Source organism: Aegilops tauschii, chromosome 5 (assembly GCF_002575655.3).
Source record: "Aegilops tauschii subsp. strangulata cultivar AL8/78 chromosome 5, Aet v6.0, whole genome shotgun sequence".
NCBI lineage: Eukaryota > Viridiplantae > Streptophyta > Magnoliopsida > Poales > Poaceae > Aegilops > Aegilops tauschii.
The window spans coordinates 490,990,541-491,005,093 of NC_053039.3; the positions used below are offsets into that span (position 1 = coordinate 490,990,541).

The 14,553-nt window shown below is 52.0% G+C and overlaps 1 protein-coding gene across 1 annotated transcript; it reads left to right on the forward strand.

Annotated features, from left to right (window-relative positions):
• The first annotated feature begins 5,188 nt into the window (after positions 1–5,188).
• Positions 5,189–6,812, forward strand: LOC109779469 (uncharacterized). Its single transcript, XM_040390927.3, has one exon. The coding sequence runs from the start codon at positions 5,318–5,320 to the stop codon at positions 6,458–6,460; it is 1,143 nt and encodes a 380-aa protein (XP_040246861.1). The 5' UTR covers positions 5,189–5,317; the 3' UTR covers positions 6,461–6,812.
• The last annotated feature ends 7,741 nt before the right edge of the window (positions 6,813–14,553 follow it).

Below are 14,553 nucleotides of genomic sequence, written 5' to 3' on the forward strand. Positions count from 1 at the left end.
CATCTGCCGTGATTTCACCACGACAATCAGCAACCTTGTTAAGACCATCAATGATGAGGGCCTCTAACTCTTGAGTGTCTGGATACTCTGGTGTAGGCATAGGAGACCGAGAGCCTCATTGGATCCCATGGCATGCTTCCTTGTAGCCAGATTTGAGGCGAAGATGGTCTGTATCTGAGAGTAGTTCTGGATGGGAGTGTTGATGTACTCACCGTCCTTGGGATGGTCCTAAGAAAGAAACACAACACTATTTGTTGTGATTTGCATGTTAGAGGAGTTAAACAAGTCTAACAAGTGGTATGTTAGCTAATCGTGGTGTGTCGGTAGTGTTTTGACTCCAACAGGATCGTGAAGGTGCACTGATCCAATTGTGCGCCACTAAGGTCTGAGAGCTTGGACACTTGGATATATCTGGTTGTCCACTTCCCGAGGTGGTTGTAGACCTGGGTTGAGGTCAGCTCTTGGCTACAAAACTCAAAGACCTGCTTGGCAACATGGTTGAGGTGCACCTCCTCGAAGCCCTTGTCAGTCCTCAACCATTGGATATGACCTTGTTTAACCAACTGATCTTGAAGCTCAAACTAAACCATGGAGTTGAACAAACTACCACATCTAGCACGCTCAAAGAAAACCGTGGAATTCAACACACTACCACATCCAGCTATCGACCATACATGCCCTGATCATCATCAAAACCGACATGGAAAACAACATGAACGTCACCAATCCTGACAAGCAAAACCTAGCATGCTAACAAACATCACAACTACCATTTTATCTATCAGATGCTTACAGATCTAAGCTCGAATGAGTAGGAAGTGATTTGAATTACAACCATCGATGGAGTCGCGTGGAGGCACGGAACAGATCAGTGAAGAGGAGGAAGAAGAATCACTGACGTCTACCGGAGACCGGAGAAGAAGCATCGCTTACCTACTCATCGGTGAAGAATCCTCTCGGGGCGTACAACTCGACGGGGGAATGGTGGCGGTGGCTAATTAGGGCGACTAGTTCGGCATAAGATGACCCAATTTCTTCGCAACTATTTTGGGGACGGGTGCGAGCTCATATGAGCTTGGCGCTATGTTCCCTCCTCCCTGCCACCCGCCGTGAGCCCGCCTAGGAGAAAACGATCGATTAGGTCATTCTTGGTGGGCCTGACTGGGAGGAGCTTTAAGGTTCATTCAGACCAAAACTTTGGTGAAATGTAGACAATCAAACGGGTCCAAATCCCATCTAATGAGGCTAGCTGAGTCTAATGCATGCTACCAAATAGATTGTCTTGCTCTTATGACGATTGGCATGAGCCCCCTTCCTCACGTTGGGTGGTATAGCTACGCGGAAATGATTTGTTTTGTGATAGAGAAACCATAACCTCCACATGTTATCTACTCATATACATCTACCAGTGAGCAGGTCTAAGGCCAACTCCAACGCGACGACCCATTTGTTCCGCTTGTGTCAGTTTGAGTCTGCGCTGCCAAAACCCATGACACAACATGCAGACGCAAACCCAAATCTTTTCCGCGTCATGTCCGTGTGGATGCATTTCCATTCCCATTTTGGGCCAGATTTGCATCCACACGGACACGAGATGAACGTGTCGCGCGTTCGCTCAGTGTCCACCTTGGGCCCCCGTGTTAGCTGCCCAACCACCGCCACCGGTCGTATTAAATTGTGATACGTCTCCAACGTATCTATATATTTTGATTGTTCCATGCTATTATAGTATCAATCTTGGATGTTTATTATGCAATTATATATCATTTTCTAGACTAACCTATTAACTTAGTGCCCAATACCAGTTGTTGTTTTTGGCTTTTCAAGAAATCAGTACCAAACAGAGTCCAAACGCTATGAAACTTTTTGACGATTTTTTCTGGACTAGAAGGGACCCTATAAGTTTCGTGAGAAGACCTGAAGTGTCATGAGGAAGCGACAAGCCTGGGGTGCGCGTCCCCCAGGCTTATGGGCCCCTCGTGGAACCTCTTGATCTAATTCTAGCTCTATAAATTCCCAAATATTCCCAATACATCAGAGGGCCACCCGAAATGCTTTTTCCGCCGCCGCAAGTTTCTGTTCCTTCGAGATCTCATCTGGAGGCCTTCTCCGGTACTCTGTCGGAGGGGGAATCGATCACGGAGGGCTTCTACATCATCCTTGCTACGCTTTCGATGATGCGTGAGTTGTTTACCACAGACCTACAGGCCCATAGCTAGTAGCTAGATGGCTTCTTCTCTCTCGTTGATCTTCAATACAATGTTCTCCTCGATGTTCTTGGAGTTCTATTCGATGTAATCTTCTTTTGTGGTGTGTTTGTTGGGATTCGATGAATTGTAGGTTTATGATCAGATTATTCATGAATATTATTTGAGTCTTTTCTGAATTCTTATATGCATGATTGTTATAGCTTTCTATTTCTTTCCGATCTATCGGTTTGGTTTGGCCAACTATATTGACTTATCTTGCAATGGGAGAGGTGCTTTGTGATGGGTTCGATCTTGCGGTGCTCAATCCCAGTGACAGAAGGGGACATGACCCGTATTTGTACCATTGTCATTAAGGATAAAACGATGGGGTCTATTCATATTGATTGAGTTTACTTTGTCTACATCATGTCATCTTGCTTAAGGCGTTACTCTATTTTTATGAACTTAATACTCTAGATGCATGCTGGATAGCGTTCGATGTGTGGAGTAATAGTAGTAGATGCAGCCAGGAATTGGTCTACTTGTCTCGAACGTGATGCCTATATACATGACCATTGCCTTGAGTATCGTTATAACTATGAGCTTTTCTACCAATTACCCAACAGTAATTTTTTTACCCACTGTATGCTATGTTCAAGAGAGAAGCCTCTAGTGAAAACTACGTCCCCCGGGTCTATCTTTATCATATATTAAAATCCAAAAATACCTTACTGCAATTTATTTACCGTTATTTTTATTTTGTGCTTTTATTTATCTATCTTCCATTATCAGACTTGATCCTTGCAATTAACCACCAAGGGATTGACATCCCCTTGTTTGTGTTGGGTGCAAGTATTTGTTTTTTTTGTGTAGATGTTATTCACGAGGTCTTGTGTGATTCTCCTACTGGATTGGTAACCTTGGTTCCTAACCGAGGGAAATACTTATCTCTACTGTACTGCATCATCCTCTTCTCTTCGAGGAAATCACAACGCAACTCACAAGTAGCAAATTGCACGCATGCGATCGAACCCGCAAGTCAGCCACATAAATAGTGCACGCGCGGTCCTTTTTAATGACATGCGTGTTGTGGGGAGCCGGCCAGCCCACTTCTCTCCTTCCTCTGCCCCAGCCACCCGACATCGAACGCTAGGCGCCGCCCACCATGGGTTTCTTCAAGCGCTCGCAGGCAAGCATGACCATGAGGTTGGCTCATCGTCGGGGAGCCGACCAACCAACTTCACCATGGCCATGCGGCAGGCACGCCAACGCCTCTACATCCCAGTCAAACGGTGCCACTATTTTTTGGAGATCGTGTGCCGGTACTGTGGTCGGATGTGAACCCGCCGCACGGTTGGTAACTCAACCTCGACAGGGTTCCGGTGGCGGCGGTGCCGGTCTCGGACCGCGCACGGATGGCAGAGATCCGTCGTCGCCGTGCTAACTTCCCGCCCGAGCTTCGCCGCCACCCTGACTACATGGTGGACTCGCCGAACTGGGATGCTTGGTCTGTCACCGAGCACGACCCGCGCCGCCGGTCGAGCTCCGGGGAGGCGCCGGCATACGTCAAACTAACTAAGGAGGATGCGGCGCCTAGGGCTGTGTGGTGCTTTTATTTAATGTTTTAAGCTTAAGTTAATGTAAGAATGAACTTGCGACGATGGGTTAAATATGAAGTTTATATTTTCTAGATTTTTTATTTGGATTAATATTTTTAGTTTATTTTTTAAAATTCCCAAGTCTGAAATGTGTCGGGCGCGTTTGGCGCGCCTACGTGCCCGTGGACAAAAACGGACATCGGTGTCTGCCGGCCGACCAAAACAGACAGAAGGCGGACAAAATTCACGTCCATTTGGGTCGCTATTGAATAGTTTGGTGGTGAGATAAACATGGCATTATGTTTTTTTTTGAGAAGAACATGGCATTATGATAAAACAGAGACAAACATTTGTCTACCAACATGACAGAGCGAAACTATGCAACCTCGTCATTTATCATTCCGATGAACCACAACCCAAGCCCAACCCCGCCTTCTACCTACATTCCTCTAATAGTATATCCAGATGCTCCAACCAGACATGATGAGGTTTGTGCGACCGACAAATGGCCCTCTCAATCTTGGTTGTGTTGCACAGAGCTCTCGGGGGCACGATGAGATGAGTGATGTGGTACATCACTTGGGAGTAGACGACCGACATGACGAGCGTTGTGCGACCAATGGCCGTGATATTGTTGCCCACCCATGGGGTAAACTTGTCTTGAAGGAATTGAATGTCCACTCTCTTGCATCTCTTATTTGTTGTCTCAACTATATTTTTCCCGTAGTTCCTTTGTATCACCCGAAATCAATGAGTTGGTGATGTTAAATTGAATTACTTTAGTCAATTTTGTTTCATTTTATTTTGTTTCATTTTATTTTCGAGGTAGTGGTATTTGCCGTTATTTATAGCCACTTAGTTTTAGCAGCTTCGAGAAATTCTGGCTCCGTCACCGTTGCTCAAACAATTGTTCAACGTTGTGTATAATCCATAAAGAGAGGACGCTGATCTTGACGCCAAAAAAAAGATCGGTCTTCCCCTAAAAGGTGCGTCACTCATGCATGTGTAAGTGAGCTGGTGTAAGGAATTGAGTGTTTTCGTGGTGAGATAAACATGGCACCATATAGAAACACAGAGACAGACATTTGTCCATCAACATGACAGTGCAAAACTATGCAATGCAACCCCACCATTCATCATTCCAATGAGCCTCAGCCCAGCCAGCCCCCACTCTACCTACACTCCTCAGATAATGATATCCAGATGCTCCAACCCGACAACAAAAATGTACTCCTACTAGTACAAGGTAAATTACAAATCAAGACAAAGCTAAGCCTCTGAGGTCTGAACAGAGACAAAGGCACAGAAAGAACCAAAGCATCGGAGCCCTAGCGCTGGCTGGATCAGCCCCCTCCCACGCTCTTTATAAACCGCCCCAACCCCAGTGCCACTGCCCCACCCCCAAACCCCCATGATCTGATCCGCAAAGCTCCTGAAAGCCACCACGCCACCTTTGCTCGCTCGCCCTTCCTCTGCTCCAAGAAGCCTTTTCTTTGAGCTCGAGTGTTCGCTCGCTTGCCCTCCATCGCCATGATCCAAGAACTCCTCGGAGGCACCGCCATGGAGCAGCAGCAGCTCAAGTGCGCCGGCAACGCGGCGAACCACCACGGCTCGCTCCCCATGGTGCTGCAGCCCATCTCCTCCAACCCGTCCCCCACGTCCTCCTCCACCTCCTCGCGCTCCTCCACGCAGCGGTCGCCGTCGGCCGCGTCGTCGCCGCAGGGGCAGCAAGGGCAGCAGGGGCCGCCGGGGCCGGAGCAGGCGCCGCTGCGCTGCCCCCGGTGCAACTCCTCCAACACCAAGTTCTGCTACTACAACAACTACAACCTCACCCAGCCGCGCCACTTCTGCAAGACGTGCCGCCGCTACTGGACCAAGGGCGGCGCGCTCCGCAACGTCCCCATCGGCGGCGGCTGCCGCAAGCCGCGCCCCATGCCGGCGCCCGTCGCCAAGGCGCAGCCCTCCTCCTGCAAGTCCGTGCTCGGCATGGGCGTCGGCGGCGCGCCGTCCCTCGGTCTCGGCATGGGCGTGGGCGGCGGCATGTCCTGGGCCTCCGCGCCGCAGACCGCCACCGCGCAGCTCATGGCGCTGCTCAACAGCGCCAGGGCCGGCTACGCCGGCAGCAACATGCACCGGCTTCTCGGCCTGGACACCATGGGGCAGCTCCAGGTCCTGCCGGGGTCGGCCAACGGCGGGCCGGGCATGTCGCCGTCGCTGTGGCCGCAGGCCACGCACCGGCCGGCCATGCCTCCGCCACCAATGCACCTCGACTCGCACCTCGGCATGGGCTCGCTGGGGCTGGGCCAGGGCCAGAGCCACCACAATCTGCTGTCAGGGCTGGAGCTCAAGCCGCCATCGTCTTCACCGTCGCCATCTTCCCTCGCGGCGAGCTACTACAGCGACCAGCTGAACGCGGTGGTGAGCAACGGCGGCGCAGGGCGCCCGCACCCGTACGACACCCAGGCGTCGTCCTACCCTTGCAGCACCGCGATGTGCTCCCTCCCGCCGTCCGCGTCGACCGTCTCGGCGGCGCAGAGCAGCCACAGCGTGGGGATGGACCAGCAGCCACCCACCATGTCACTCGGCTCGCAGGAGATGCAGTACTGGAGCGGCGGCCCGGCCTCGATGATGGCATGGCCGGACTTGCCCACTCTCAACGGCGCCTTCCCATGATCGACCTCGACAACGCCGGCCGGCCGGCCGTTACAAGCATGCATGATGACAACAATAGCGTAGCTCAGCTCAGTCTAGCGTCGTGTGGTTTCCTTCTCAATTACTACTTGTGTTTTCCTTTTGTTAATCAATCAGTGGGGGGGTGACGTGACGAGTAACTTCGGTTTACTGTCTACTTAGTAGCTAGGTTTATCATCATTAAGAGTAGTAACTGGTGGTGCTGGTATAGTGGTATAGTCTTCAGGTCAGGGGGGTTACTGGCAAATTATGGTGGGGTGTAGGTCAAGAAGATGTCGATCGATCGGTTTCGTTTCAAAATGTCGATGAATTAATGTGTGTTTGTGTAAGGTTACATTTCCATTTCGTGCAAGATGGTGTACTTATATTTGTCTGCAAACTACGCTTTGGTCCCAAAAATGCAAAGCTACACAGGTTTGGGTGTCGCAGCTCACAAGCAAGTACTCCTGCAAAAGGATCAGCTCGTCTGTTTGCTTTCTGGCATGTACCGGACCGCCCCTGATCTGGGTTTTGGACCATGCATGGCATGGCATGGCATTGATGCTTCGCTGATTCTTGTGTCTGTAAATCAGACAACATGTACTCCAATCGGCGCTGAGACGACTGTTTGCGTATGGGAAACATGGTAGAGTAGAGTATTGCTGTAAATTATGGGGTGTGCAGGTCCTTATAATTTCAGTTGATTTTAGCAAAAAGGATTGTCTGAAAGCATGTCAACATTAACTGCTTCAGTGACCAAGGTGTTTGTAAATTTTCGGATTTGAACTAGCACTGTAGTTGAAATGCCCATGCATGCCTAGCTAGGCCGCATCTTGTCTGAAGAAATTAATTAGTCAGAGATACTGGCATGGGGCACCTTGGTACAATCTATTAATACTGTCGGAGATACTGGCATAGATTCACCTGCACGCTTTACTACTCGGATATAACTTCAAACTAACAACAATAATCTCTGACAATATATATACTTCTATCTACTGCTTCCTCCATCCCGAAATACTTGTCGGAGAAATCGGTGTGTCTAGACGTATTTTAATTTTTGATATATTCATTTTTCAACAAGTATTTTCGAAGGGAGAGAGTATACGGCTAACAAATTATCCATTTTAAGACGGAGTGGTTGCTATTGCAAGGCTTCTCCGGCCACCTGATTCACATACTCATGGTTTTGACATGATCCAGAGATGCCCATCATTCACTGACAAATTTGGGCAATCCATGGCTCGTCCATGCACCACATGAAGCTGGCATCTTTATCCCAAAAAGACAATGCATGATTGGGCGATGATGGAGTATACATACGTAGTAGTAGACGCTAAATGGGACCATATACATGGACGCATACGTCTGCTGGTTCAAAGTTTGTGTGTTCGGCCGGCATCCGGCAGGGAGCACGTCAGGCCTGCTGCACAAACTTTTTTGTTTGAATGATTCCCGTTCGTTCAAACCTGCTGCGTGTCTCCTCCCCGCCTTTATCAAGCTCTCCCTTACAGGAGAAGATAGACTGCGCAGTTGCAGGCCGGAGCGGAGCACGCAGGCACATGAGATGGGACGAGGAGCCATGCATATGAGACACGAGACTACGCCGGTGCAGTCAAGCGTGCAGAGAGAGAGAGCCATGGATGGCGATGGCACGCCAAAGCAGGCCGATACGTACATTCACCAGATCGATCAGCACTGTAGAGAGAGAGAGAGGGGGGGAGAGAGAGAGAGAGGATGGGGGAGGGAGCATGCATGCAGCCTTCGGAAGGTGCGCGCACAATACGGCGTGGCCTGGCGACGGCAGGTGGATTCGATTCTCCCGTCACGGCGCCCAACCAACCAGTGAGCTCGAAGCTGCTGCCACTGGCTCCTCTCCTGCACGGTGCAGCCTTATGTTTGCTTGGGTTGGTGGAGACGGAGAGAGGGAGACGACGGGCTAGCGCTTGCTATGGTAGCTCCCTTTTGTTTTTGTCGCTGCCTCCCACGCAACATGCATGCATGCATCGATCCGTCCATCGCCTGGCCTGGCCGAGCACCACCAACAGTGCGCTGCACCATGCGACACACACGCAGGCTAGAGAGAGTACAGAGAGAGTAGTAGCTAGGGTGCAGCGGCAGAGGTGGCTAGCTAGCTTAGGGAAGGAGGGAGAGGAGAGATGCATGGCAATGGCAATGGCTTGCGATGCATGGCATGGCAAGGTGGTGGGCAGGTGCGTGTCCTCTCCTCGGAACACGCGTGCAGTGCAAATATTCCGTCTCCATCGCCTGCATCGAGGAGCACGCTGCTTTCCTTCTACTGTGCCAGAATAGAAACCCATAGTCTTTATCCTGTCTCAGGGAAGAAGGGTGGGTTTGTTTGTTTGTTTGTTTCTGCTCCGATCCTCGCGCGCTGGATCACCAGTTTGCTGTCGGTCATGGCTCACTGGGTGGAAGAATCGGTAAAGTAGCTAGTACTAGCTAGCTACCGCCGCCGTGAATAACGACGCGATTAGATTAGTACTAAGAGTCACGACGCGATCGATGCCGTATTATTTTTATTACCCGTAAACCTCCCGCAACCGTTCGGACGGCGTTGTCCGGGCTGCGGAAGCCATCCAACCACGACCTGCATCGGTCCGCGAGTCGGTCCGGATGCAATTTCTCCCGCAAATTGGAGATAAAAATGTGAAAGGTTTACGGAGCCCGGACATCCGAAATGTAGGGCTCCGACACCCCCGGCCCACCCAATCCCACTTTTCGGTCCCATTTCCTTTCACTCATCCTCTACCCCACCTTGCTTTGCATCCGCACCCTCCACCTCTGCCGTCGTTGTTGTTCGTCTCCGGCCACCAAAGAGGCATTGTCGGACGTCCACAAGCAGCACCGACGCGCCCGCTCGCCGTTTCGACGGAGCTTTTCGCCCTAGAGCCGTTTGTACCCAGGTACACTCTGCCCCCTGTCGACGACCTCCATATGGCGGACACGACGCCCGACAGGTGTTCGGTCAAATGTAAATGAGCTTATTTTCAAATGCCTTGTCATTTTTTAGAGTACAAAGGATGGTGAGCTGCTGGACGATGGAGGATGAGTTGTTGTGTGATGCGTGGCTAGCCGTATCTGCGGATTTCATAGGCAGGACAAGAGGGCCGCCCCTTCTGGGAGCAAGTGCATGAAAAGTTTCACGCAGGAAAGCACATTGCACCCTACGACATGTACATCATTCAGCGACGAAACATGAGGTCATTGCCGTATCACTGGCACACTATCCAGGTCAGCCTCAACAAGTTTTGCAACTTGGTTAGTCAGCTCGAGGCAAGTTGGCCATTGCACGCGGACATGGAGGAGATGGTAAGTTTTACTTCCTCTTGCTCAACTTGTTGATTGATTCATTCACTCAATGTTGGTCTACACATTATATGTACCCTGCACGCGCCGCCGTGGTGTACCACAGGTCAGAGGGACAGCTATTTATGTGCACACACTGTTGGATGAAGCTGAAGGGGAAGTATGTGTGGGAGGACATGATCCGTTCATGAAAAACTTGTTGGACATCCGGGATCTAGTCCTTGTTGTACTAGACTTAATTTGCATGATATGTGTGGATGATTTGTGCTATTTTCTATCCAAACTTTGATGAATATCGGCCGGTTTGTATGAATTTTGTCTGGTTTGTTAAAATGCGGTTTGAAATGTGTGCGGCTAGCGTTGGATGGCTGCCTCCCGCATCCGAGTCCGCGGACTGCCCCCCTTGTCGGTGTCAAAACCGGCGGATCTCGGGTAGGGGGTCCCGAACTGTGCGTCTAGGATCGATGGTAACAGGGGACAGGGGACACGATGTTTACCCAGGTTCGGGCCCTCTCTATGGAGGTAATACCCTACTTCCTGCTTGATTGATCTTGATGAATATGAGTGTTACAAGAGTTGATCTACCACGAGATCGTAATGGCTAAACCCTAGAAGTCTAGCCTATGTGAATATGGTAATGAGTCTCCCCCATCCGGACTATGCTCTCCGGTTTATATAGACACCGGAGAGATCTAGGGTTACATGGGGTCGGTTACATAAGAAGGAATCTTCACAGTTGGTCGCCTAGCTTGCCTTCCACGCCAAGGAAAGTCCAATCCGGACACAGATATAATCTTCGGCCTTCGTATCTTCATAGCCCATCAGTCCGGCCCAATGAATAACAGGCCGGACGCCCGAGGACCCCTTAGTCCAGGACTCCCTCAGTAGCCCCTAAACCTGGCTTCAATGACGAGGAGTCCGGCGCGCAGATTGTCTTCGGCATTGGAAGGCGGGTTCCCCTTTTTCCGAACTCCAAGATAGTCTTCGGACGCGATGATTGTATCCGGACCTGTTATACACCATACACAACCGCAGAGAGAATATAATATTTGCACGAATCTAATCTGTTGACAGCTTCTTTACAACATGACATCGCGTATGTCCGGTCATAATTTCGAACCGTTTTTCATCTGCCATCCCACGTTTCGAGACGCGGTTGCTATTGGTAGGTCTTGTCGAAGCAGAGATCGTGTCCCCCTTATTGCGGGATTCTCATCAATGCGGGCATGGGTAACTCAACCGTGCCGTTTATACAGCCCTTGGGAATAGGCGAATCCTAAGGCGAGTGAGGAGGCGTTTAATATTTGCTGCCTTTATAAGGGGATAAGGATTCCCTCGTCCTCTTCTCACGCTCTCTCTCTGTCTCCGCCTTTCCGATCTCGAGCTCAAGCGCCCATGTTCTCATCTCCTTTCCACTCAAGCAACCATGTCCGGATCCGGTGGTCAGGGCAAGTGGATGGTCTCCTCCGTCAAGGAGGAGGACATTACTGAGCTTCGGGCGGCCGGATATTTGGCGAAGGAGATCGCCCACCGTCTGCCGGCCTAGGGACAAGTCGTCCCCACGCCGGAGCCCACAGAGAGGGTAGTATTCATCCCCCATTTCTTCCGCGGGTTAGGGTTTCCACTCCACCCCTTCGTCCGCGTGCTGATGTAGTATTACGGGATAGATTTTCATGATCTGTCCCCGAATTCCTTCCTCAACATCTCGGCGTTTATCGTCGTGTGCGAGGCCTTCCTCCGCATCCAACCCCACTTCGGGCTATGGCTCAAAGTCTTCAACGTGAAGCCGAAGGTGGTGGACGGCCAGCACGCGGAGTGCGGAGGAGCCATGGTGAGCAAGCTGCCCAACGTCTCCTGGCCGAAAGGTATTTTTGTGGAGACAGTGAAGGAGTGGCAGAGACAATGGTTCTACATCACAGAACCCCGCGGCACCACCTGGGCCGCGGCTGCCGAATTCCGCTCGGGTGCTCCCATGCGGCTCACCTCTTGGGTCGAGAAGAGTCCGGACTGGTGTTCGTCTGACGAGCTGATAGCGTTGCAGACGCGCGTCCAGAGCATGATAGCCAAGAACGTCAAGCTCGTCGATGTGATCCAGGTGATGCTAGTTCGCCGGATTCTTCCATGCCAGCGCAGAGGACGGCCTCTGTGGGATTTCAACCCGAAGAAGCATCAGACCCTGGTGAGGCTCTTCGAGACCACCCACGAAGATGCCTGGAAGTTGCTCTTTAAGGGCAACGAGAAACCGCCGGCCACGGATTCAGACCGTGGTCACGACTGTAAACACCCCGCCAGCGAGGTATGTTACTTTTGACGTATCCCCAACTTAAATGTGTCAAGGATGATGTCTGAGATTTTATTATTGCTCCCTCAGGACTGGATGGAGAGGGCAAAGCGGATCTAGTGTCCGTCTCCGCTGCCCGAAGAACCGGTCATCCCACGCCTAGCGAAGATGCTGGTGCCGGCGCCATACAAGGCGCCGGAGAAGAAGGCCAAGGGGGCCAAGAGTGCCCCCCGTCGCAAGGGCGCTTCGGACGCGACGTCCAAAGACGACGAAGCCCATTCCTCTGTCCCTGAGGACAATGACGAGGAAGAGGAGGAGGAGGAGAAGAAAAACAACCCTCCTCCCGAGGAGAAGAAGAAAAAGAGGGCGGCCTCGGTGCAACCGGAGGCAAAAGCGCCCAAAAAGGGGAAGGGCGCCCCAGCGGTCAATACCGCGTGGGACGTCGACAGTAGTCCGGAACGACGCCCCCGCACTAAGCCCCAGGCCGCATCGTAAGTGACCTGGCTTATTCATGCGCACGTCCAGCCTTTCTCTTTATTATTTTAACATGGTTAACTACACTATTGCAGTCCGGCCCGTGACCTTATCCAGCGATCCTCATCTAGAGGTTCGTTGGCTCCGTCGGAGATGGCGAGCATGTCGCCACCGCCTGCTTACTCCCCCGGGGCCAAGGACGACACCGAAGTGTTTTCCCGGAGGACCGCTCCGAAGGGAGGAGCCCAGGACGCTGTCCGGGAGGCGCCACAAGGCGAGACCTCCACTGCTGGACACATGGGGGAGCCAATCCTTATGGAGACTGGCGAAGAGGGTCGTATCCAGTTCGGCCCTCAGCCGAATATGATTCCAGAGACCCATATGGCTCCGGAGTCGGGCGAGCAGCCCCCTTTGAAGGAGGGGGGGGGGGGTGGGCCGCTTCCGCCGGTGGCTCCCGTCCATCCGGGGGCGCGGGATATCCTGATGGAGGCGCTACGAGGTGCCTCCGTTATGGACGAGCACCGTGTTCTTATGGGCGCGGTGATCGAGAAGGTTCAGTCCACCAAAAGTGGACTGAACGAAGCCTGCCGCAACCTGCTGACAGGTTTCGAGGTAAGTGCAATAAAAAGAGAAAAACCCCATGTAGTCAGTAGCCCCTGAGACACTGTCCGGTGTTCGGCGAGGAGAACCGGACAGAGGATCAATCTTCTGTTTGCAGGAGACTAACGTAATATGTATGCATAAGCAGGCGTCGTTGTTGGCCGCAACCTCGCATGCTGCCGATGTCTCTGAATTGAGGCAGAGGCTGGAGCGGACCGAGAACGAGCTCGGCGAGGTTAGGGTTCGGCTCCAGGAGAAGCAATGTGAGTAACGACTTGCTGTGTGTTCGAAAAGCGTAGGCGTTGTATATTGACTGTAGTGTCGTAATATGTGCAGGAGCCGCGACCGAGGTCGAGGCCCTGAGGAAGGCCCTGGGCGAGGCCGAGGAGAAGGCTGTCCAGCAGCAAGCCGCCCGTAAGAGGCTCAAGGCCCGGGTCAAAGAAATCCAGCAGGAGCTCCAGGATGCGGTGAAAAAATATGAGACCTTGGAGCATGATGCGTCGGCTCAAGGGGCCGAACTCACCAAGGCTCGTCAGAGTGCGGAGACCGCACGGAATGAGGCCCAGGCCGCCCTCCGGGAGATCCAGGAGGCTAAGAAGATCATGGCGGGTAAGGCTTTTAAGATGCAAAGCAAGTATGCGGCGAAGCAGTATCTGTTACTTACCCGGGTTCGGAGTTCCCCAGGGGCTTTTGCGGATCTACCACGCAGCGTATCAGACGCTGCAGAGTTCTACCGAGCCGAAGGAGGAGGTTCTACGGAGAAGCTATTCTGGTCGCAGTATGCGACGCCAGAGCATCCCGTGTCCTTCACCGATCAGCTGAAGCAGCTGGTGGAGTTGCACTGGGTGGCCGAACTAGCCATGAAGGATGTGATGATCCGGCTATGGCCAGCCGAAGCTATGCCCGGCAGCTACTTCGGACTCGTGAGGCGGCTAGTGGAGGCCTGTCCGCGGCTGGACGTCGTCAAGCGCTCTGCCTGTATTGAAGGTGCCCGTATGGCCTTCGCTCGTTGCAAGATGTGGTGGGCGAAGATGAACGCCGTTGAAGTTGCCAGCGGGCCGCCGGAGGGCAAGGAGCACCGCACACCCGAGAGATATTTTGCGGATGTTGTAGAAGGGTCTCGACTTGTGGCAGCTCAATGTTCGCAGGACATTGTGTTTGAATAAATGTATTCATGTTGCCCCCGCATTGTATTGTGGAAACAAAGCCTGTAATGTAATTTTGTTATGCTATATATAATTGTTTCCTCCTGTGCCGCCGTGTTATTTGTAATCTGAGGGTTGGCCAGTCGTCGGCTTCTGCCCTTGCATAGGTAGTACAGAGGTGTTCGGGATGGGATCTAAACAATCTGGATCCAATTATATGGTCCTTTGGAGGAGTTGTTTAGCGCAACGGACAAGGCAATCAGACTATA